The 25,629-nt window shown below is 46.0% G+C and overlaps 1 protein-coding gene across 5 annotated transcripts in view; it reads left to right on the top strand.

The window, feature by feature from the left end:
• The first annotated feature begins 776 nt into the window (after positions 1-776).
• Positions 777-25,629, top strand: part of MECOM (MDS1 and EVI1 complex locus) — a 49,796-nt gene continuing 24,943 nt past the window's right edge. The window contains exons 1-5 of one of the 5 annotated variants that reach the window (XM_040613620.1): positions 777-2,266; positions 12,754-12,856; positions 15,078-15,294; positions 18,490-18,637; positions 19,677-19,833. In XM_040613620.1, coding sequence (XP_040469554.1) covers positions 12,808-12,856; positions 15,078-15,294; positions 18,490-18,637; positions 19,677-19,833 — 571 coding nt within the window. In that variant the 5' untranslated portion in view covers positions 777-2,266; positions 12,754-12,807. The remainder of the gene's footprint in view (positions 2,267-12,753; positions 12,857-15,077; positions 15,295-18,489; positions 18,638-19,676; positions 19,834-25,629) is intronic. The other 4 variants (XM_040613621.1, XM_040613622.1, XM_040613623.1 and 1 more) reach the window with 4 other exon arrangements.

Genomic DNA, 25,629 nt, shown 5'->3' on the forward strand with positions numbered 1-25,629 from the left:
TTTTTGGTAGGTTTTTTTTTTCTCTTTCCTCCCCCCTTTTCCCGATAACTTTCTTTGCGCGCACACACACACCAGCCCAGCCGATAAGACCAGGAGGGGCCGGCAGGGGAAGGTGATGGCGAGCCAGCAGAAACCCGCCGAGCCCCGCCGCCGCTGAGCCCCCCCCCTCCCGGGGCTGGCAGCCCCCTCCCGGCCACCCCGCCCGGCGCCCCGGGCCCCCGCCGCCCCCCGACAAATGCTGGAGCGCCCCGCACCCGCGCAGCGCCCGCCGCAGCCCCGGAACCCGACGGCCGCGGCCTCCGCCCGCGTTTGAAGCCAAGATGTTGCTTCCAGCCGCCTGAAGGACATTTTCCCCTCTCCCCCCACCCCCCACCCCGTTTCCCCCCCCCTCTCCCGCAGGCTCCCGGCGACACAAGGTAAGAGCGGCGAGCGCGGCGGCGGCACTGCCCACGGCCCCGCGGGACGGGGCCGCCCTGCCCCGTCGGTCCCCGGACGGACCCTCCTCCGCCGCCCCCGGGGGTGGGGGATGAGCCGCCCCCCCCCCCCCCCCCCCCCCCCCCCCCGGAGCAAAGCGGGGTTTGCTTTGAAAGGGAAAATTCAGTGTGTGTCCCCCTTCTAAAAAATACCGAGAGGTGCGGGCGGCGGGGCAGCGTGCGCGCCCGCGGGGTTCCCGCGGCTCCGCTGGGCCCCACGCAGCGCGGCCGCGGGGTCTGGGTGGTCGTGGGTTTGGGGTACGCTCTCCCCTCCCCCCTTTTTTTTGTGTGTGGGGGGAAGGCTGCTCGGGAGGAGAAACCCGGCTGTGCGGGGCGATGCTGTGCAGCGCGGGGCTGGCGCGCTCCCACCGCCCCCCCCCACCTCCCCGAGGGGCCCGATTCTGGCCCCGGGGGGGCGGTGGGAGCGCGGGGGGGCGGTGACCCGGGCAGCGGCCGCTGTCCCCGGGACGCCCCCCGCCGGGACCGCCGCTTTCCGCGGGGCGCGTTTCCTTACTGGCGGTGCCCGGGTGGGAGCCGCCGGGGGTTCGCTTTAACCGGGGCGCAGTGCCGGGCTCCCCTCCGCGCGGCGCGGGGGCCAAGTGTGCTCCGGGCCCGACCTGAGCCCCAGCGTTTCCCGTCGGGGAAACCACCTCCCTCTCCCTTTGCTTTTCGTTTGGGGCATGTGTTTTATGGTGTTTTCAGTTTGGGTTTGTTTGTTTGTTTGTTTTCCTAATAAAACCGGGTGGTTTGCTGCCGCTGCCAAGGCGGAGAAGTTACAAATGTAGCAGTGAGCTCACTGGGATGCTGTGGAAAGTTTCAAATAGGCCGGTGGTAAAGCTTGCAAATAAATAATGGTATTCAGTCATATGTAACGATTAGTAATTTGTCATAATATTAGCATAGAACATCCTCTTTAGCTTGTCCACAAGCAATCTCATTATATTTGTTTATTGTCTGCGTAATTGGAACCATTTATTGGTATGTATTGAATATTGCCATGTTTTGCATGAGTGTTTACATTGTTTTTCATTTATTTTCTTTAGTTTGGCATAAAGAGTTCTATTATTTGCTTCAGTTAAGGGGAGTGATTTACGTGTTGCACAGAAGGGGCTGTTTGGGAGCATAATATGAAAACGACATAAATAACTCTGCCTACCAAATAAAGTTTAGTTCGGAGCAGCAAATACAAAAAGACCAAATGGGGGCTGCAAACAGCGTAAACCCTGAAACAAAACAGAAACCTTAAATGAAGGCAATACCACCTATTTTAATAATTTCCGTTATGTTCCCTGACTGAATCATATTTGATTAAAATAATATTTTCAAACATAGTCATTGATGAATGCAGAGAAAATCAGATCCCTTTTAAATCAGCATTATGTTTCTTAGCAGTAATTAGACAACCTCTTGATTACATGTGGACATTTGTCAAGATGGTTTTCAGTACATTTATTGTCCTTTTATTGTTATGTACATATTCTGACTGTTCCTAAAAAAAAAATATAGTCTTACCAGAGAAGTATATTTCTGAATAAGCATGCCTGTATTATTATTATTATTATTATCCATTTGTTTATCTGGAAACCTGTGATTTATCTTGTGATTAGTATGCCCAGACAAAGACAGAAAGATTTACTCTTTCATATTCTTCCTTTTAGATCCTGGACGAGTTTTGCAATGTGAAGTTCTGCATAGATGCCAGTCAACCAGATGTAGGAAACTGGCTCAAATATATCAAGTTTGCTGGATGCTACGATCAGCACAACCTTGTTGCATGTCAGATAAGTGATCAGGTATGTGGCGTTCACTTTCTGGACTTACTTTTTTAAGGAACTTTTAAGGTGTCAATGGAAGAAAAAAAACCCAACTAAACAAAACCAACAGCAATTCACAACAGATTTTGGCCTGTTTGCTGTTATGGCAAAAAATAAGGCACAGATGTGAAATGCAGAATAGAATAATTTTGATTATGGGCAATAGATCATAAGGATTTTCTGTTTTTCTGTTCATAAATAATAATTTCTTTTTATTTCATCTTATACCTGAAAAAAATTGGGAGTGCTTTCTTTGGAATACAAAGCTAGTATTTGCTGATTTTGAATTAGCAGCATTTTCTGGCTCCTGTTCCAGTCCACTTGGATTGCTACGTTAAACCGTTGAGTTGATCAGAAGCTGTAATGTAAAATTGATGGAGAGAATGAAGGGGAAGACACAAAACTGATAATGCTGCCAATGTAGTTGCGTGTATGGGGCTTTGGGTTTGAATGCACACGTGTGTGAATATTCCTGTGCCTTCCCATACACTTTGTTAGAACTCGCAGCACTTGTGTGCTGAACCAGGATCTTCAGTGGTTTTCTTTTATATTTACTGCACTTAAATCCACTCTTTGTTGAGCTGAAACGTTATTTATCCTGGTGTGTTCGAAAAAAGGCTGGAATAGGCAGAGGAAGGACGCAGTGAAGCATTTTGTTTTCAATTATGCTGATGAGTTATTAGGTGTTTCTTAAATCAAGGTTCACTTTAGTCTGCAGATAATTCATGCCATTATGAAATATTTTAATGGGTGAAGTTAGGTTAAGAAAGCTATACTTCTTTAAAGTAAAATACCTAAAATAGCAAAGCAGCAACTGATTGTGAATTCTAGTTTCCAATTTAAACTTTGCTACCTGTAATGTAGGATTTGATTCGTTTAATCAGTGTTTCATTTTTCACCACTTAATTAACTGCATCAGGTGAATGTTAAAGATTATCTTTAGCTGATTTAATTGCCTTGACAGTATTGAAAGAAGAATCACAACTAGACACAAAGCTTTAATTAGAAATCATTCTTTCTAATCAAATTCCTTACGTATAGGAAATGAATATGAGACAGCCTGCTCTTTCCAGCACAGCATTATGTATTTTGCTCATGCGAGATAGCCGATTAAAACTGGTTTAAATAACTTTTTTAGAAACTATGAGAGAAGATTTTTTTACAAGTTTCAACTTTTACAGTTCAGCCCTGAGCACATGTAACACAGAATGAGCCAGCCGACTGAGATTTAATTTCATTTTTATGTAGCAGCTGGTTTAAACGAAGAAGCCATAAAGATTATTAGTAAACGCAAAATACGTTTTCCAAGTTGAAATATGCTTTATGCTGAAAACAGATAAATTCTCTCAGTGCAGAACATTAACGGAACAGTGATCGAAAAGGAAACTATATAGATTAATTGAAACGGCAAATTCAAATATTTTACTTTTAATAAGAGCTGGCTTGGATAGGGAAGATCAGGAGTGGAATCACGTGCATTGGTCAAAGCAACTTACTGTCTTTGCGTCGTATTGGCGATCTGCAACTGAAAATGCACCCTAGGCTGAAACATCAGCATCTACCTTTGCGATGCAGATACGCACGCGCGTCTTGACGTTTTTGGAAGGAAAGTTATGGCGCTTTTAACTTTCTCTTTTTTTTAGTGTTTACATTTCTGACATTTGGTAGTGGTGGCTGTACTGCTGCCAATAATTTCTTTCACTCACTGGAGACTTGTTATTTATTTTGCACAGTATCTTGCTGTTCATAATTCCATATTTTTATAGCTTATCGTTGCTGAGATTTGCAAATTAAGAATTGGTTGTCTTTCAAGTAGCATGTTGTGAGCTGGGCGCTGTCAGCAAGAGATTGTTGTTGATTTGGCCCTCTCAAAACACTGCACATTCACCCGCAGAATTGTACGTGTACTCCAACATTTTATGACCAGAGTCTAAAAAGTTAATGCTAAAAATGTGCTCTTGAATCTTAAAGTGAAAAAGTCTTTCTAACAGCTCCTCCTTCTGCTTTCTTCTGGCACAAGCTCACCAGAGGTAATATAAAATATAATAGGAAGGCAAACTGGGGAATGGACATTAGATGGCCAAATGTGTGCATGTACAAGGAGTGACAAATGCAGGTCAGGACTAAGCGTGTGTATATGCCTGTGTATAGACTGCGTGGGGCTGCCTTCGGGCCACTCTGCCTCTGTAGCTCCTAGAAGGAAAAGGGGGAAAAAAGGAGGAGAAAAAAAAATTAAAAAGAAAGGGGGGCGGAAGAGGGGAGGACAAAAAAGATGGGGGAGGAAAAAAAAAAAAGGCGAAGCCTGAGGATGTGTATTGGTGGTTACAGCTAGAGCTGGAGGGCAGAGCCATGCAGCCCAGCTGGGACAGGAGACCCCAGCTCAGCTGGAGCGGCAGCCAGTGCTGGGTGCAGGGTAGGGGGGCACCTGGGCGGGGGCATCCCAGTTCCCCCTGCTTCCCCCAGGAGTAAGAAGCCCCTCAGCAGCTCTGCTTGCGTGGGGAGCATCCCCACTTGTGGGAGCCACTGCTGGCTCCCGAGGCACAGACACTCCATCAGCAGTAATTGTTCACCTCTAATTGCTTCAACTCATCTGTAAAATTCACAAGCAAACATTGGGCTGTACCTGAAAAGGTAAAAGATCCTGCCAGCGCTCCCAGCCTCATGGTGCCCACAAGTTTACGCTACTAAATTCAAGCTTGACTGACAGACAGGTATGATTCCCAGACTGCTGGAGGCAGGATTGAGATGAATCTCAGGGCAATGTGTAATCTAGTCACTCTGCTAAGCTCTACCTTCTGTATTTAACAATAAGAGTGAAACCCCCCTTTTTTTTTGTTGTTTTCTTTATTGGAGTTTTTTCAGAGACATACCACCCCACCCCCTGACTCACGGTTGAGGTTAGGTTTCATCACTTAGGATCAACTTTACAAAAGGCCTGGGCTCTCTCTTATGACTGTATAAATGAGCTTTGCTAAGATGAACAGCTCGATAATGGTGGGATGCAGTCAAAACATGCATGCTGGATGCAACTCATGTTTCATTTGATTGGAGGTGGAGTAGGGTTTAAAAGCTGCATTTTTTTTATTATTATTTCAAACGAGGTTGATCTAGGATTTCTCTTTGCTGTCTTCCTATTATCTCCTGTCATACCTAATCTAACTGGAACGTATGTAATTCAAGACGTATATGAATAATAAAATTCCACAAACAGGGCACTCTCATTTTTTCCTTTCCCCAAAGAGACTACAGTGTGTGCAGAGCTGCAGAAAGTCTTGTCACTGTTAGTGCCTTGGAATGTGTTTTTTCAGGTCGGAGTCAGTTAGGATTCAATACTAGTTTCTGCTAACTTGGATGACTCCCCTCTGTTATCATTAAACATCTATTAGTTCAACTTTTTAATGACTTCAGAATGATTAGCACTGTTAGGTTTTCTGGCAGCGCTGTCATCCCAGCAAAAGCATTATTTTAAAATATGTATGTTAATGAAAGTGCGGTTGCAAATACAGTGACTATAGCTATGGCGTGTCAGGGACTGTCACGCGTTCCAGGCACATTTTCAGGCTGGGATCACAGTCACCTTCAAGCTAGAAAAAAATATTTTTTTTTCTTTTTAGAAAACTAGTTGGTAGCAGTTGAAGTTTAAACTCTGAATGTTGTTTTTATCTAGCTTATTGCTTGCAGAGCTCTGACAGCGATACAGGCACATAATGCTGTGAAACTGCCCTGAGCTTCCAGGTCTCTTCCCCCTCAGCAAAGCAGCTCCTGCGGATTCCCTTTGGTTTACCTATGGAAAACTCAAAAGTGGCTCAAGATTAATTTACTGAGGTTTTGGTTTGCTCTGTGTGCTGAAATAGGGGTTTGGCTTTCTTTTTTTCCGCTGTGTTTTGTCTTCTTTCCTTATACTCAGGCATACACCACTGCAATGGGAGGAAAACCAGTAGTATTACCCTCTTAACAACGTGCCCGATGTCAGTGATATAAACTTACACGGGTGAACCTACTGCTGTAGGTTTCACCAGACCTGATCACATCTTACATGTTTTACAAACTTTTTTAATCTGCAGGCACAGCTTCAAGTTTCAGACTTTACTGCCGCTGCCCCCCCCCCCCTCTGCGGCAGGCAGCTCGCGGGCAGCGGCGGCAGCGGCTCCGCCAGCAGCCCCTCCACACACAGCCACCTGCAAAAGTTGTGTGTTTAAGGAATAGTTTTGAGGCTTTGTTGTCAGAGAGTGAAATTAAGGTTTGGGCTGTTGTGGGTCGGGAGGGCACATGCATGCTGAGCGCATGTGGGGCCCTATTCTGCCGCGATTCTCCCTATGAGTTATTAGTTTATTAAGCAAATGAAGCTTAATCCAGCTCCCACTGAAAATCTGTCTCCAGTGGAGCGGGGTTGTGTTAGCTGGGGCTAGTGGAACAAGGAGCTCATCGGTGGTGATTTTCCACTTATTGCAGTTTGAGCTGAGGCTGTGGGTGAAACTCCTGCCCGGTCTGTAGGTCCGCCTGTGTTATCTGGTGCTTAATGCGCTGCTGGTGGCACCGCTCTCGGCGCTGGCCTGTCCTGACATGACCTAAAATAGTCTAGAACCAAACCCGGCAAGTAGTTCTGCAGTGATAAGCTTTTTATCGACAGTTCACGTTTAATAAAAGCAGTGAGGCAAGTTGTTTCTAAGCAAAAATGCCTTTTGTGACGAGGCCTGTCAAATCATGGTCGTGTGCTTGCCAGAAAGAGCACGGGGGGTTGTCGATGTCCACAGAGCCGGGGCAAGGCTGCAACTCAGACACTTTGTGTGGTTCATGGATGAAGGTGGAATGTTAGAAGACAACTGCATGGAGGGGTCACCTCGGGAGAGTGGGTGGGCACGCAGGGGCTGTGGTCTGGTGTCGGTGGTCAGCGACCCCCAAGCAGGAGGTTCTGCAGGGCTGGAGCAGCCCGGCTGGATGTAGCAACCTCTCGCCCCGAACCAGGGCTCTCACAGAGGCAAAAACTCATCTACAATGAAAGAAGACGTGAGTATCGCTGGGGAGGTGGCCTGCAGCCCTGAGACACCAAAGATGGTGCCCTGCAGAGGGACGTGTAGCTCCCTTCTGGCTTCAGGGAGCAGGAGGCACTGTTTCCCTCAGAAGGTGGGAAAATGGGGATTCCTGGTGCCATTTCAGGAGAGTGTCCTTGCTCCAGCCCCTCCTGCTTGATCCGCTTGAACAGTTTTGGAGCTTTTTGGAAATGAGGAAGGAAAGGGCTCACAGTCCTGGTGCTGAGGTTCTGCGGTGCTCCCCCACCATCTCTGCAGGGCGAAGGGAAGGGCCCGCTCCCCACCGCTGGGCTCCCACCCATGCCCCTGCAGCCACTGGCACGCAGGCACTTGCTGAGTTTTGCCTGTGGGTTTTTGCTGAGGTTTTCTTTGGGCCCAATACAGTGCTGGGGAAGGACTCCTCTATATTAGCCCTTGAAAAAACTCCAGTGCATTGCAATTTATCATTTGCCTGAGTATGGCAAGAGGAACCTGGCTCGGGTTTCATCACACAGTTCTCCAGCTGCAAAAGTTGTTCATCACAGGAGCTAAAGTTAAAACTTCCCAGTTTGGACCTTTTTCCTTCATTTTTTCCCCCCTCAAATACTTAATTATGGCTTGTTGTGAGGTTATGTATCTATCCGTCCATCTCATTTTTCTGGCGGGCATAAATCCTGATTTTGATCGAGCTCCTTGAACATAATGCTTATTATTTGTTTTGGACATTTAATTTGTTTTGCTTGTCAAGCAAGTTCCATTCTTGCTCTAAAGCAATGCGGAGGCGAACGCCAGTTGGCAGTGTGCATGCCACCTCTCCAGACGCTCGCTGCCCTGCCCCAGCGCGAGGCACGCTCCCCTCTGGGACACCAAAGGTGCCTGGGAGATGCCCGGGGTGGATGTACCCATAGCGCGGGGTGGAGTCCCGGAGCCCCTTGGGCGCTGGGTGTTGGCGCAGGAGTGGCAGCGCAGGGCTCTGTGGGTGCTGGTGGGGTTCACCAGGCTTTCATCGGGGTGTGCTCTGCCTTTGGGGTCTTCTGTTCCTTCCCACCACCCCATGCAGAGTGGGTCCTCGTCTTCCCACTCACACCATGTGGTGCAGGACAAAATCACTCGGTGCTTTCCCCCGCGTGAGCTCAATACCTCGCCCGGAGGGTTAGAGTACACGCAGCGCCAATGCTGAGCAGCATCTCTCTGCCCTGAAATCTGAATTTCCCAGGCGGTGCTGGGGCACATGCAATGTTTTCCAAAGCTCTCGTACACGCAGGAGTAAAGGGTTTAGTTGAATGCAACGGAATTACAGCCCCTGCTTGGGGCTGAGCGTGACAGATGTGTGCGCAGCAGCCGGTGCCTTTACTCACACTCATCGCTGAAGTGTCGCTTCTCCCCCTCAAACCGGCATCCTTGGGTTGAAGCTTGCCGGGGGCGGAGGGTGTCAGGCAGGGGGTGAGGGTCTGGCCGGGGCAGGCAGGATGGCCGAGCTGCTTCACAGCCGGCGGGCAGCCGTGGCCGAGCGCGCGGCCCCGGGCCGAGCTCGCGGGGAGTGCGTTTTTGCTATTATTTCAATTATTACAACTTCCTGAATAGGTTGAAGGTCGTTCATAATTCACGCTTTTGTCATCTTTACACATGCCAAATGCAGTCTATTAAGCATAAATAAAATTTCAAGTGCCTGACCAGGAAAAGTAAACTGGGATTCATAACAATGAGGCCTTATTCATCCATTTAAAAGTAAATTGTGTGTGTTCCTTTTTTTTTCCTCCTCCCCTTTCCCTTTACGGCTTTGCAGTTTGGGAGCTTTTATTTCTGCTCAGTAGCATAAATATATGACCTGTGGTGTAGGCAGGCACAGAGGACTGATGAGTTAGGCCTCCCCCAACTTCTCCCCACCTCAGACCCCCTGAACTCTGAAAGTGTTTCCAGATCTGGATCCGATTTTGCTCTTCCTATATAAACTGCAGTCACACACCGCTGATCCCAGGGCATGTGAAATGTGCATCTGGACTTTGCTTTTATTATTTCCCCCCCACCCCCGGTTGTTCCTCTACCGTGCAGCGGCTCTTCCTATACGTCTTTAGGCAGACTGCTGTGTGCTCGTGCATTGTGAGCCCAGGTTAGCGCAGGAAAGTCAGGAAAAAAAAAATGGGCTTGGCAGGCTTGAAGAGGTGATAGTCAGAAAATTAAAACCTTTCATTAATTACAGTAGAGTCAGGACTGTGTCCAGGAAATCTTCCAGCTTTGCAATGGAAAGTCCTTTTATTCTACATTAGTGTTTCCTAAAACAAAAAAATACTGGCTGTGGTGGAGGTTGCAGTTGTTGCAAACCAAGGGGACCTGCAGGGCTGGGGGGTAATTTATGAGCTTCCCCATCTGGGGGCTTGCAGGACCCCCATGCCGTCTGCCCACGGGAGGCTGCTGCTGCCTAAAAACTTGGGCAACGTGGTTCATTTCAGCAGTTAGCTTCTCAGTTTGTTCTCAGACAGGGTAATTCCAGGTTTCAGGTGCAAAGAGTAAGAAAAAAGCTTTTCGTGTGAAGTATTAAGGACAGCTCTTAAAATCACGTTAGGTTTACCTGCACAGTCATTTTGGTTTAAAGTTCAATATATAATGGTTTAGATCCTTACTGGAACGCTATCTGGTATATGAACTGCTAGTACAGGTAGGGGGTTTTGTTCATACAGAAAAAAATATTAATAATTAAAGTTAGTATAATAATAATAATGTGAAAAGGACAGAGCTGGAAATCTGTCACATAGACCTTGTGTTGGAGGGTGTTAACTTCTGAGATGCAAAGTAAAGAAATATCACTCAACCTAAAACATGGATATTTTTTTTTGCATACTCTGTCTTGTTTCCCTACTGAGGTACAGAAAGGCTGGGCAGTTTCTTGTGGGTAGCTGAATCGTCTCTGATGTTTTCCAATATCATCACAGACAGGACAATTGGCTGCAGAGTTTTACACCCTGGTTAGGGATTTGTCCCACAGCTGCAAGAAAAATGCTGCACTGTACTGGGCCTTCCCAAAGAGAAGTGATGCACCCCGGTGCAGCGCTTCGTGAACAAGCCCCTCTTTATGCCTGTGTACGGTCCGTGTGTCCTCATCACGATGAGAGGTGAAAAGAGCCATCAAAATGCCATTGATGGGACAGGAAGAATACCGGAGAAGGCTTCGCTGTGGTTTATGTTCGCTCCTTGGTGTGGATGCACTGCTGACCTCAGAAGAACAGCTGAGGTTACCCAACTGTGACACAAAACCCGGGAGCACTGCGGCAAGTCCTGGCCAGAGCAGGAGCTTTGGCACAGTCCCTCGGAGATGGTGGAGGTCCCACCTGGCTGCGCGGTGGGCCTGATCCGGCTCCCACCCCAAGTGGGAAGCAGGTGCTGTGGCAGCAGGGAGGTCTGCAGAAGTCTCTCCGCTCAGCCTGCAATGCCATACATGTATTATTTCCACGCAAAGCCAGCCAGCAAGCAGGGTTATTTTCCACAGATCGGACTGCAGCTTCCCTTTCAGATGTGTGGAGGCCATTATACGTCTGGAAGAAAAAGCCAGTTTTCAATACATTTATCTTAATAAATGGAAAAGCAGGCATTGCTTAAAGCAAATATTCACTGGATGCAGTGCTGGCATCAGATTTATTTGCGGGAGTTAAAAGCTGGCTTCACTTAAATGTGTTCAGCCTTTGATCAAACGAGTTGCATTGCCCCAGCCGCATGCCCAGCGCGCCGAAGCTCACGCAGCAGCCCCGTGTCCTTTGGCACTGATAGAGGAGTCGGCTCCGGAGGGGATTGTGGTACCAGGCATTCACCCAGCTTCATGAAGAGACATGCACAAGACCCTGCCGTGGCTCTCTTGACCTCTTGTGCCCTTCAAAATACTTGCTGGAGTTTTAAACCCCCTGGCAAGGGGTAAAAGCGGCCAGCCCAAGCAGACCCTGCTGATGGTTTAACCGGGGTGGTATGGAAGAAGAGGGAGGTGCAGCCTGGGCAGATCAGGCTGCCCATAAAGTCCTTCTCCTGGCTTTTATGGGGAAGACTGGCCATAAGCAGGGGTTGTGGCACGAGTACCTTGTGCCTCATGTGTTTTGCCAGCGCTTTGGCACCTGGATTGGGGCGAGCAGCAGGGCAGTGGGATGAGCTGGCCCCGGCAGCCTTCACCGCTGCTCCCCTGTGCGCCTCCTCCAGAGCGGTTTTTGGGACAAGGCAAAGAAAACAAATCTGAGGAAATGCATCTCATTTCGTTATTTTTAGGTATTTAGCCCATATCTGTGGGCAAAGGCTGCTTGTGCAGGAAGAAACGATTAGGCTATACGGCCACCTCCTGGAAGACATCGGTATGTGCTCGGCTGCCGGGGCCACCCGGCCGGTGACGGTCCGTGCGACCGGGCGAGGAAAATGCCCACGCACCTCTAGATACCTGTGCCTGCCTTGCAACGAAAGCGTCCGTTTGACTTGAAACAACAGGAGCGATTTTCTGCCTTTCTCCCAGTGCACTGAGTACTGAGAGTTAAGAGATTGAGAGCAAAACCTTTAAAAATACATTAGTCTGAGAAAACGCAAAGGCATCATTTTTTAGCGTAGGAAACGTAGCTGTCATGTGTTTTTGTTTAACAAGGCCTGAGGAAGTTACTAATATTTATTTGAGCTGCTTCGTGGAGCTTTTTAGTGCTCCTTACGTTTCCTGCTGAGACAGAAAGCAGCCAGATGGATTTTGGGAATTTCCTTTTGGTAGAGCCACCCGGTGCTGGCGTGTGCTTGGCGGGTGTGCACAGACCCAAGGCAGTGTGGACCCTTTGCCCGCCCCCCTGCATCCTCGTGCTTCTTGACGGGCTCCTTCCCAGGGCCTGATGTCACCTGTGTGAGGGGACCAGGTGCCACTGGCCGGGGTCACTGCCAGCAGCTTTGGCTGCTCATGGTGTTTCTTCATCCAGGACTGATCCTTTGATTCCCGTTTGAAGCTAAGGAATAACCAGGTGTGCTGCTTTGTATAAGCCTCTCACCTCACAGCTCTCTGGAGCACACAGATGATCGATACGGTGGGTTGGATACCTTGGGCTTAATCAACAACATCCTCTCAGGTCTGAGTTAGTGCCTTTTCCCCATGCAACAGGAGTTACCTCCCTTATGTGCATCACTCAGGGAGGCATTTTATGGCTACTTCGTACGTGGGTTTGGTATAACTGAGCATGCAAATTGCTGGTGATATCTGCAGTCATCACACAGCTTGTTTTGCAGCAGAGGCTGTTGAAAGTCATCTTTTTTATCCTCACGGAGCCTGAAGCACTGACGACTTTGGGGCTGGAAGGAGCAGACCTGCGAAGTCGGCACCTCTCCAGCAGCCAGCACCCACGCTGGGGCAGGCTCTGGCCATGCGGTTTTGATCCTGTAGTACTCACCAGCAGTGGTTTACGCTTCTTTGCCTATTGTGGTAGTCACGTTGCTTTCTCTTCTGTTTTTTTGCAGATATTCTACAGAGTGGTAGCAGACATTGAACCAGGAGAGGAGCTCTTACTGTTCATGAAGAGTGAAGATTATTCACATGAAACAATGGCTCCAGACATTCACGGTTAGCCACTTCTTACTGTCTAATCTAATAGAAAGTATCATTGAAATTAGACAAAAAATCAGGGAGATTTCTCCTCTGTTGGAATCCTTCAAAATGTGGGATGCCTTCGCTGCAGCCAGGGAGGAGAGCTGGACCATGGTTGTATTTATCCGCCTTCTGCCCTCCTGCTTCTCTGAAAGCTGTTCGGTGAATTAACTAGTCTAATAATACCACGACTCCTTCAGTCCCTCTGAAGGGCGAATCTGCTCTGAAAAGCAATGCCAACGCTGGTGTTGGGGGTTCTCTGTTTGTTTTCTTCATCACTCCAGCCTAGTCCAACCGGGAGTGTAACCTCATTCAGTGTTCCATTTGAATGCAACTGAATGTCACTTCATTCAACGATGCGTTTTCTACGTGCTAATCTGGCAAGCTGTGGTTTGCACGCTTGATATTTCTCAGTGTTGCATCCCTGCAACTCATAATGCTTTTGTGTTTTACACTCACTTATTTGAACCTCCCTAGCAAAACAGAAGTCTGCAGATGTAACTGAGGGTGGTAGTAAGGCTTCAAGATTGAAACTTGATCATTTTGTGGGTATTGCAAAAGGAGAACAAGAGTCCATGCCCTTATCTCTAGGCTGTGCTGCTCCTGCAGGACCTGTACGGACCCTGATTTTAGGTTATCTTTTGTCACTTTCCCAAACAACTGTTGTTCCATCATCTTGAACATAGAAAATTTTAGGTTGTTAATGTTGCTGTCACATGTTGAGGACATTTAAGCCATTCTTCCTCATGGAGCTAATTAATTAGTCATCCGACGCACAGATTCTGGGACTGAAACTCCTGAGCTCTTGCTCAGATTAGTCCCCCACCTCCAAAAGCCCCATCAAGTGGTGGGTTATACAGCCACAGTGGGGACTGGGTGTAGGACATCTGCTTGATACCCATTAATTCGCAGTTTATGCCAATGTGGACATTTTATAATTTCTCAGGGATTCAGGGATAGTACACAGGGGTTTTCCCAGGGCAGGAAAGGCCTATAACTCGGGCTGCTCTATAACTGTCTGTACATTTAGTACAGTATCTTTTGTTCTCTAAAGAAAAAGATGGGGATTATTCATTCATTCTAGCTTGGGTTTGTGGTTGGTTGGTTGTTTTTTTTCCCCATAGTGGTAACTTTGTTTAGTTGCTGCTAAAGATGTCCTGCTTTTCAAGCATAGTGTTTTCCCTGCTAGTCCCTATGGCCAAGTAGCTATTGTATAAATTATACCAGAGGAAATCTCTGCAGTCACATGCAGGAGTATGTCCCACAGGGCTAATTTAGAAGCAGACTGAGCCAAAGTATTGCTCGTGGACAGCAAACAAGAGAACACTATAATGCCTTCTGTGTATAAACTCAACTGTCAAGTAGCAACTGAGTACATGCATTTGAGATTTCAGCCAGACTCCTCAGTGCCTTTCTGACTCAGAGCCCCTGGGCATTTATGTCTGCAGGGCGGGTAACACTGGAACCACACCAGGGCATCTGCCTCTTTGTATGGACCATCAGTAGAAAATACAGCAGAAATAAGTATCATGGGATGCTCTTCTCCAGGGTTGCTTTTGGGAATTTTCTTCAGCTAATCTGTTCTTTTGCAGGAATTACTAATTAATGGAATGCAATATTGACTCCAAAGTAACACTTTTGTGATATTCTACACTCATTTTCAGTAAGAAAGTCAGATTTTACGGAATTTAAAGCAAGGACCCCGAATTCATGTCTCTTGTCTTACTTTGTACAGTGTCGGGTGCTACAAAAGGACTCTGATGGAAATGAAGAGACTTAAAAAAAAACTCCATAAGCACCCTTTTAGCTATTTTAGATGCTGATGGTGTGTCTAAGTCAGTCTCCTTCATTCAGAAATGCAGAGACTGGCAGCCTCCACTGGATCTCCATCTTATACCCTGTATATACCCATTTAGGATAGAATATAAATACACTGACTTTTGTCCTAAACCAGGGTCAGGTGTCTCTGTTGGATATCACCCAGGCAATTTAACAGGTGGTGTGCTGTCATATATTGTAGAATCTAAGCATTATTATAAAGCATTCTAAGGCATCCTTGTTTCTTTTGAGGTTCTTCTCTTTTTCACTGAATAACCATTTATTTTACCATACTGTCATTGAACTCCTGATGGGATGGTAGTTAAAAATGGCTGAAAACTGATGTGATCCCCCTGTGCCCAACCCCTTTGTCTTCCAGAGGAGCGCCAGTATCGCTGCGAGGACTGCGACCAGCTCTTTGAGTCCAAGGCTGAGCTTGTAGACCACCAGAAGTTCCCCTGCAGCACACCTCACTCCGCCTTCTCCATGGTGGAGGAGGACTTCCAGAAAAAGCTTGAGAATGAGAATGACCTTCAGGATGTACATGAAATCCAGGAGTGTAAGGAGTGTGATCAAGTCTTCCCAGACTTACAAAGGTAGGAGTAGATGCTTAAAAAGTAATTAAACGAGGCAAATTCTGTAATGGCTTCAGCCACAGTCTAATGGTAAATCAGGCAGAGCATCAGCCAGGCAGAACCTGATACCTTCCTCTTCTATACAAACCTAAGATGAAGATGAATAAGACTTTTGTGATAGTTGGTGTTAAAAAGCAATGAATTCTCAATAAATCAGAAATTTCATCCTTATACTGAAGTCCTCAGTGGGGACCTTAAATTAAGAACTAGATCTTCTAATCAGATCTTTAGCTGGCATGAATTGGGCTGGGTGCAGTGAAATCAGAGGGGTGATTATAGTTCAAATCAACTGACGTCTGGGCTCCTTATTTTTAGGTAGAAATAACTTAGAACATCTCTGAGTGGTGTTCACTGATGTTACCAATTTTATCTTTGCAATCAAGCCATGCCAGTTAGAAGCAGGTTCTAGATGTTAATATATATGTGTGTATGTTAATATATATTTCTAGCTGTACTGTCTTGAAACACTGGTGTTCATCTTTTTCTCATATCTGTCTATCTATCTGTTAAAACATATAGGCCGGTGTGCATATGTGTCTGAAATATGCATAGAATGTAAATAAAAAGTATGACTTTTATATGCTGAAGATCATTTACATATTTATTGTCACTAGCATTTTGGTGGCTGCTTAAAATACTGTATTGTGGTGCACATTATGGCAAATTTTTGCAGATTTCTGAAAGATATTGAAAGTACACACGAGCTTCTGCAGCACATCCCTGTCAGGTTCGCATCTTTCAGGACCAAGGGAAGGTTGACCTCAGCCAATATTTGATAGTAATGCTGAGATACCTCAACAGCAAAATCCTGGGCCAGGTCCTCCGCTGTGATGAGGCAGTGCATTTCTTAGGAAGCTGGTTTGTAGCAGCAGCAGACCTGGGCCAGTGTCTCCTGCTTTCAGTTGGAGTCTTAGCACAGCTCCCACACTCCCACAGTGTCTTCTTTCCTTTCCACGTCATGTGGGCACAACCTGAGTGCTGATTAACTGCCCTTTTAGGGACAGAAGTGTATTTATTTGCATTGCTTGATAACCATATGTCCCTTAAGTATTGACTTGTCAATTGAGAGTATTTTGTGGGTTCATATTTTTCATAGAAATGTTTACTAGTCTGCGATTCAGGGTGTTGGGGTGTCTGTTGGAGGTTAGCATGGGTTTGTGCACACCCAGGGTTAGCCCCTTTGGACAACTGCTCCTGGATGCTTCAGGTGCTCATTCTGTGAGATGGAGCCCTCTCTCCCAAAACACGGGCTCTTTACGGAGTGGAGGTGGCTTGGCATCATGCGGGATATCTTGGACCAGCGTATCGTATGACCCGATCCTCACGCTTCTGCAAAATTAATGACACTGAAATTAAACATGATGTGCCAAACGTTGCTCCCCACATACTAGGTCAGCCCTGTGGAGTGGGAATTCATGCCGACACAGGGCCGTATTCACCAGCTGATGCCGAGCAGTGTGCGGCTCCGCGTGTCTCATTTTCAATCCCAGTGATTGATTCGGAAGGGCTGATGAAGGTAGATCAAGTCAACAGGGCTGCCACACTGGGGGTGAGGCAGGAGTCCAGGCTGTAATGTTTTTCCAGGTTGTGAGTTACTTGGTGTTAAAGTTCTTTTTTGCCTGAGATCTAGAGGACGATATCTAACATATGGGAATCATTGAGGAAATGTAAATTTAGCTTAAAATATTAAATATTGAAGAGAAAGGGCAGAAAACAAAGAACAAGTCATCATAAATAGATGGGCAGTACTGTGAGAAAGAGTGAAAAATGAGACAGAATGCAGTCATTCTCTGAACTCTTGAATTATTGAAAAGCTAATACACCACAAAGACAGTTCACAGCAAAAAAGTACCAAAGTGTGATATATCCAGATTATATAAAACAAAAGGCCTGAATGAGCCATGCTTGAGGGTGTGTGTAATTAAATGGAGAAAGAGCTGAGCAGGAGGATGGAGATCTGGGGGACAGGACTGCCCAGTGCTGACGGCAGATCACGTAGCCACGGCAGGCGTCTGGGAGCTGGTGCCAGAGCTGGGGATGAGGGTCTCTCCAGTTCTTAGAGCAAATTTGTTTACCAGTACATGATGGAGAGTCAATTGTTATAGAAGTATTAGAAGGGGAAGCCAGAATTGTTTTTTTCCCCCAAAGGAAGGAGACTCTGAGGGGTAGAAGTAAAAAGCATCTGCAGGGTGAAAGCATTTCCCTTGCCTGTGGCTGAGAGTGGGAATATCCATTGCTACATGGGCTGCACAACACAAATGGGACTGTAAACCAGCAGAGATTCAGCAGGGATCGGCGGGAGCTTCACGCGAGGAAAGATTGATCCGGCTTGGCATCCCAGGTTAAAAATTCCAGTTTCCAGTGGCTTTTCTGTGAATCCACTCTCACGTTATATAGTTACCTTTCCTCAAGCAATAGTGTGAGTTACAGTATGTAACCAAGCAATACAGGTGTTTAAAAGTATATATTTGCTACAAATGAATAATAAACCAGGAAATCAGAAAATTTAGAGATGAAAATTAATTCAAAGATGTGCAACAGAAATTAGGTGAAGATTAGATACCCTACTAATAGACTGAAGAAAATACTAAGAAATGAATGAATAAACAGCTATGCAATTGAACACAGTAATAATCAAGTATAACTTCAGTCGTAGCGTACTGTATTGAGAGGCTTCTCGTGCTCATCCTGTTCTGCTCCAGTGGGGTTATTTCTCATCTCTTCCTGCTGTAAGAAAAATTGACTCCCATCAAAGCAGTGGAGTTATGTCAGGTGGTGGGATCCAAGGTGTGTTTAGAGGGAAAGTCGTAAGGTAGAAATAATTCAGACCACAGGGAAGAATTACCAGAGTGAAATACTGAGGGTTGTATGAAATAATCTCCGTAGGGAGTGATGGCAACAGCGTCTCCTGCAGCATTTGCAAGTGACCTGGCAAAACATGAGAGGATCTGTTATTCTGGTAGGGAGGAGGTTGTTCTGCCTCCTGGCTGGGGTGAGCCTGGTAGTCAAAGGACTTGGGTCTGTCAGGGTTTGGCCTTTGGAGCTCTGTAAAGTTTTTTGCTGTAATTATGTGTTTTGCTGTCTCCTTTTCCTATAAACTGCTGATAAACTCACATGTGTGGGGAACCTCACTGAGCCCTCTTCCTCTTTCCGCAGCCTGGAGAAGCACATGCTGTCACACAGCGAGGAGAGGGAGTACAAGTGTGACCAGTGCCCCAAAGCTTTTAACTGGAAGTCCAACTTGATACGCCACCAAATGTCGCACGACAGCGGGAAGCACTACGAGTGTGAAAACTGTGCCAAGGTACAGTGAATTTGTAGGCTGCCTGGCACGGCTTGTGCTGCTGGATGCACAGGAGCATGCAAGTGGGGATGCCTGGGGCTGGGATGCAGGAGGACGTAGGGGTTCTGCCTTGCTCCAAATGGTTTCTCAAGGATTTACGCTTCTACTTTATAAATATGCTATTTTTCTACCCCTTTTGATTTGGAGATGGCTCTGAAGTATGAAATAAGCACTAATGCAGGATGCCGAGCATCCCTGAGCTCAGGGCATGGCACTTTGCGAGGACCGGTGGGATGTAAAAGGATCACTGAGGGGCGAGAAACCCTGGGGAAATGCAGGGCACATGGGTTCCCTAGGCTGTGTGCCAGCCATTGGGACCAGAAACTTCAGGTCACTACTGCAATATAAATCAAGAAATAGAGATGAGCCACAGCTGCACTAAGTGAGTGCAACTATCTCATCTCTAGAGCATCTCTGTCGCTTCCCAGCGCCAAGCTTGCTGTGTACGTTATTTGTATAGGATGTGGTGCTCTGCATTGCTTTGTAGCAGATTCCCAAAGCTTGGGCCTTTTGCATGAGGACTTTCTCATTTTCAAGTAGATTTGCTACAATAATGGGAATTTCATAATGAACTGAGACTTGTAAGACACAACCAAGCCCTGGGTGCCAGGACTGTGTCACGTACAGGATTTCTTGCTGTGTCACACTCAGTTGTCGCTATAAAGTATTTCTATTGCAGTAATGTTTAGAAGTTTCAAGCAGCCACATTTTGACTTGTTTTCTGTGAAGTCCTTGACGTCAAAAGCACAATTTCTAATGGCAGGGTCAAATGCATCTGCTGCAGCAGCTGCCAAGGGGTTAACAGGTCCACCAAATACTTGGCTGATTCTGGGAAACTGAGGCCCCATCCTGCAGGCACAGTTCCCCCTGATGCCCATTAGCAAAGTTTTTTATCTTAAATATTCCGAAATAGCTCCAAGGTTTGAATTTTAAAAGACTCTTGTAATAACTGGCTTCTTCCGCAATCAAGTTTCTTGGTTAATCAGTACTCATTTCCTAGCAGGTTTTCACGGACCCCAGCAACCTTCAGAGGCATATTCGTTCCCAGCATGTTGGGGCTCGTGCTCACGCTTGTCCAGAGTGTGGCAAAACCTTTGCCACTTCTTCAGGCCTCAAACAGCATAAACACATCCACAGCAGTGTCAAACCTTTTATATGTAAGTCTTCAACTACATGTCTTTGGTTATTTCTTTTGTTGTAAAGCAGCGTAATCTGGAAGCAGGAGTTGTGTTGTGCTCCCTGTGAATTTCCTGCTGGTTTCACGGGGGCTGTGCACTATTAAATGAGTTCTAGGTAATTTCTAGTCCAATGCAAAGCATTATTTTCATACCGTTTTCCTTTTCAGACAAACACTGCATGATGTAGACATGTACCTATTGTCCCTGGGATATTTTTCCATGCACAGATGCAAAGAGCAAGCGGGGTGCGAATTTAGCAAGAAGGAGCCATGCCGGGCTCGGTGGCTGCAGCCTCACTGCTTTGCCCGGTGCCAGGCTTGCTGCTCTCCTTCCTGCTGCTGTGCCGTGCCCTGTGCCGGATCCAGCCTTGCTGCACAGGGCAGCGTCGGTGCTGGCAATGGGGAGGGGGTGGCAGTGCCAGGGTGGGCACGGGGGAATGGCAGTGGCTGCAACCACCGTTGGGACACGTTGGGAATTCGGCAGAGCCAGCAGTACCTGCAAGGCTGTTTTGCTTTGGGAGTTAATTTTGGGCCACAGAGTCTCCACCGCAGATGCTGTGACTTTTGCTGGAGTTGGAAAATAAACCTTAGAGGCAGTGAAATTCAGTTGGAGGAGGTTGCTGCCCTCCTTGAGGCTCCTTCGCATGCCCCACATTTAAGTATTGAGTTGAGCCATTAGATCTTTGCCAGCAGCTGCTCCAGCCATAAAACTTACCTCGTATGTGGGCCTGACTCTGTGCTGGGCTATAAATCGGATCCTCAAAGTCTCACGGGTTGTGCTTGCTGCTGAGCCAGATCCTGGTAGGTAACGGTGCAGGTTGCCTTCTCTCCCTTTCACCAGAGAAGCAGAGGCAGAAAATACTCAAGAATATTGTTCTGGGTAGTGCTAATCTCCACCACAGCCTTTTCAGGCACCTGCTATGGCTTGACAGGCACCTTGTGGCCATGTCTCCTACTTTTCTGCTTAACTTCTTTATCTTTTGCTGCTCTCGGCAGCAATTTCCAAAATACCAGCAGCACTCCTGGACAAAGCGGTGGCCATAGGCTAAGGTAATTCCTCAAGAGGAGGAGGAGTATTGGCTTGAAAGACTCATTCGTGTGAAATCTGTATGCCTGCCATTGGGTTAGATAATACCGGTGGTTTGGGCTTCTTCAATGAGAAAATGCACAACTAGATCCAATAATAAATATCACTAATAATTTTTAAACCTGATTACAGGTTAAGTAGTTACACTTAAAGGTTATAATCATTAGAAAGCAGTAACTTCTGGCTAAGTAGGGAATCTTAGCCTGATGGTCTTGTTGCAATACCCTACATAAAAGTCTGTGAGTAGCACCTCTCATAAATGAAATAACCTCTCAAATACTCTTTGTTGCTATTTATTCTGATAAATCAAAACAGCAACCGGTATTCTTCATACGTACAGTGTGAGGGATGAAACCCCATTGAGCAGCCTAGGAATAACACCCATGTAATTGCAGAACAAAAGGGTTTGGAGACCACATGTTTGGTAGGCTTTGCTAAGTGATGGGAGGGAGGGAGGGTCACCTAAAGGAGATATCTGTTTTCCACCAGAAGGCCACACACCATGATTTACTCGTACCAGTCTGTTTATGGCAACTGTCTCTTATTACAGTACACCGCCCAAGCTTGAGTGAAAACTCACCAACACTAAGGTAATTACTCACTGCCTTCGCAAAATCTCCAGCCTCTCCAAATAGAAACCACATGCCATAATAGACTGAACATATTCAAAATAGTACTTACAGTAATTTTTTTTTAATAAGCAGAAAATATGCAAACTTAACTGCTGCCTAATTTGGGGTCCAGAGACAATCGCGGTACAGAGTGTGTGTAGGCATGAGATGAATTTTGGCAATTTCGGAGCCAGATTGGGAGTTTGTGTTAAACCTGGGGTCTGTAGAGCAATAAAAGCTGCAAGGAGGGAAGCTTCCCTTACAAGTTAGTTGCTTAGAAGTATGGCACTGAGATTTAAAGGGTGTATTAAGGTGTAATAGGAGAAATCAAACCCAGCTTCTGTTGCTTTGATACATGGAAGCAATTAAAGTTGATAACTGTCCCCATCTACTAAAGTTTAAGCAAAACTACTTGGAAATAAAAGTCGTGTGATGAAAAAGTGGTAGATCTTATAACACGAACTTATCTGAGGGGTCCTGGCTCCCGTGAATAACCACAGAGGTCGAGGTGGTGCAATTGATTTTGACCTGGTCCCCCCTCCAGAATCAGCAGGGCACCGGGTGTGCGCTTCACTGACCCCATGTTACACCCCAGCTTCAGGTGACGGTCCCCAGGAGTAAGACTACTGAGGAGATTAAGGGCTTTGGACCCCGGCCCAGAATTTCTTTGCCAGCCTGGAGAGCCAGTGGATTGAATAGACTGACATGTAAATGCAAGAGGCACCTTGAGCAAGCAGCACCTCATTAAATAGTTTTAAATATTTTTTTATGCTCAAAAAGGTAAAGTCCTCAGTACAACTGTTTGATTGAAATTATAGTAGTAAGTATTTATGTATTTTAATGGTATTGCTATTATAGGTTTAATTTATTTTTGAAACGGAGATAAAATATGTTTAGTCAAATGATTAATTTACATCTCCCTTTGTAGTTTGTAAGGATATCTCTCAGCTGTGAGTGTGTATTTTTGCTCTTCTTCGGAGTGGAATATTTCTCGGTTCTGTTAACTTTTGAATATATTATCTGAGAATAATAATCTAATAATTTACGGATGTTCTTTAAGGAGAACTTCCCAAACTTTAGGAAGACTAAATCTGTGCCAGTACACGCCTTTTCACCTGCTTGCCGCCCTAGCCTACCTGAGTGAAACGCTATATTTAATAGTCATGTGAATAAGAAGCAGGCCCTTGACACAACCTGGTAGAAGATCAAAAGTTCACAAAACATGATTGTTTTTAATTATACATTAGCCTAGTCTCACAAATGTATGGATTGGTGATTTTTTTTCTGGAAAAGTACGTACAGTCTGATGCTCTGCTGCTGAATGTTAGGTATACCGCTTCACACAAGGAGGGGAGTTGGCCCATAATATCCAAGGTAAACCTTGTGCAGACCTACGGATGTGTCACTTGAGTCACCATTTTGGTCAGTTTAATTTTGGTTTCTGTGATCAACCCGGTGGGAGCAGGGAAAGCTTTTTTGTGTAAGACCTCAGCAGTGAAGGTCAGGGGCCTGATTCTGTACCGTGAAGTCTGGAGGTGACGTTCGTTTGTGGGAGCAGAGACCTTATGTCTGCAAATAGGCTAAAAATGGGAGGAAATAGCAGAAAAATCAGAGCTTCATACTTCAATAAACAACAAATAGTTCTGTATTAAATAAAAATAGTTCTATGTTAAATGGGCAAATTAAATATTTTCCCCTCAAAAAAAGAAACAGAACGTACTTATCCACAGAAAATCTAGCATTTTCAAAGAACTTGAATAATTTCTTTTCTCTCCTCTTCTTCTCCTCCTCTTCTCCTCTTCTTCTCCTCTTCTTCTCCTCTTCTTCTCCTCTTCTCCTCCTCTTCTCCTCCTCTTCTCCTCCTCTTCTTCTCCTCTTCTTCTCCTCTTCTTCTCCTCTTCTTCTCCTCTTCTTCTCCTCTTCTTCTCCTCTTCTTCTCCTCTTCTTCTCCTCTTCTTCTCCTCTTCTTCTCCTCTTCTTCTCCTCTTCTTCTCCCCTTCTTCTCCCCTTCTTCTCCCCTTCTTCTCCCCTTCTTCTCCTCTTCTTCTCCTCTTCTTCTCCTCTTCTTCTCCTCTTCTTCTCCTCTTCTTCTCCTCTTCTTCTCCTCTTCTTCTCCTCTTCTTCTCCTCTTCTTCTCCTCTTCTTCTCCTCTCTCCTTTTTTCTTCTTCTTCATTTTCTTTATTATTATATCTCTTTTCTTTCTTGTCTTTCCTTGTGAATGAAGATTTCCAACAGGAACAGTAACTGATACACAGCAACAAACATTCTTCCTGAATTACCGCATTGCAAATTTCCTGTGGTTGGGCCCAATTCTGCACGCTTTACCCCACGAATTGTCCTGGGGATGTCAACGGGATGCGAGCAGGGAAAACGGGTGGATCAGGCAAGATCAGGCCCTGGAACAATAGCAGCATTGTTGCTGAGATATGAAGCAGCCTGCTGAAGAGGTAAACAGTTAAGAGATGACAACAAGTGGTCAAGTTTCTCAAGGGCAGAGGTTTAGAGGAGCAGGAAGGTTAGCGCAGGCCCCGGTGCGAGTGGAAGTTAGAGGACGTGATTGCAGTTCATGGGAACCAAGAGTGCAGGATGGGATACATTCAATTCAGTTTCCTTTGCAGGCTTAAAATAGAGCCATTGTAAATTATGTCAGTCTGTCTCAAATCATGAAAATGATTGTTAAAAAGGCCTCAGAATAAACAATGTGTATTGTTGCATGGCTTTGATGTGTGAAAGATGAGAGCTTATGATATAACACAAATTAAATAAAAATAAAGTGACCACATGCTTTTTCCTGGCTGGGAAAAAAAACCAAAACCCACAAACAAAAAAACCCAAAAGGATTTATTACATAGGGATAACTGCTTACTGATAATGCTGCTGCCTTGTTTTTAAACAAGGCTGGAGCTGATACTGTTAGAAGCATGGTAGTGCAGAGGCACAGACAGATTTTAGCATCATGAAAAGCACAAGTCATAGCACAGCCTTGAGACTTGCCCGATGCCCCTGCTTATCCAAAGGATGCCAAAAGGGGACATAAAAAGGCACTGGGGAGCTGAGTGGTATCCTCTTCAAAACTGCATTTTAACTTACAGACCTGTAACTTGGTTGTGGCCTCAGTTTGCTCCCAAAGGTTTGTAACAGGCAGAAAACTGGGGAGCTGCAAAATCCCGTTTGCTTCAGCACTGTGATTCACTCTTCGTGGTGTCTCGCTCTGCACCGCCGGGGCCACTTTCAGCCTCCGGCTGCTGAAAATGGTTGCTGGAAGCTGCGCTGTGACGTGCCGGTGTCGCGGGCTAGGTCAGGCCCATGAGCTCAAGGTAGATCTCCTCCATGATGCGGTTTCAGGCTTTCTCCAAGTACTGCTTTTGTGAGGCTGAAGCTATTCTCATTCCAGAGGAGCTTGAAAGGAAATCCATTGAGCTGTTTTGAGCAGCAGACACACAAATAAATACAGCTGCATTCTTAAAGGAAATTGTTGAAATAGAGTGTATTTTTTCATGTGCAAGAGACAAATAAGCAATATTAAGATTGGTAAAGTTATTAAGACATGGAATTCAGAGTTACAGCATCCCAGGCACCTGTAGGGACTATATGCATTATAAACATAGAAAAGCTTTGGACATACAAGAGTACTAGGCTGAGGTTACTCAGGCTCTAGCCTGAACTTCCATGAAATTAAATGCTTAATTGTAAGTGGAAACAAATGTTTTTTGTTAATAAGGTTATGCACTTGGAAATACCTGGTTGTCTCCTTCTTCACCTCCTTGATATCCTTGTGGTCCTGCAGGCTGAAAGCTCTGTGCGGCGGCTCTGTCTATCTCCTGTCTGGTCCTGCAAATATTTATTTTAATGACTAACTTTCCACATGTGATTAGTGACGTAATGAATGTCATCTGAAGACACGAGCGCTTGATTGTGCAGGGGCACTGTGGGTTTGTACGGTGTTACAGCACCAAGCCGTGGCTCTTGGTGGGGCTCTGGGTGCTAATGCGAAATGGAATAACAGCACCAAATATGCAACACTGTGTAATGCAAAGAGCAAACAAGGAAACTTTGTCTTTTAGTGATTTAAGGCCT

Source organism: Falco naumanni, chromosome 13 (genome assembly GCF_017639655.2).
Source record: "Falco naumanni isolate bFalNau1 chromosome 13, bFalNau1.pat, whole genome shotgun sequence".
NCBI lineage: Eukaryota > Metazoa > Chordata > Aves > Falconiformes > Falconidae > Falco > Falco naumanni.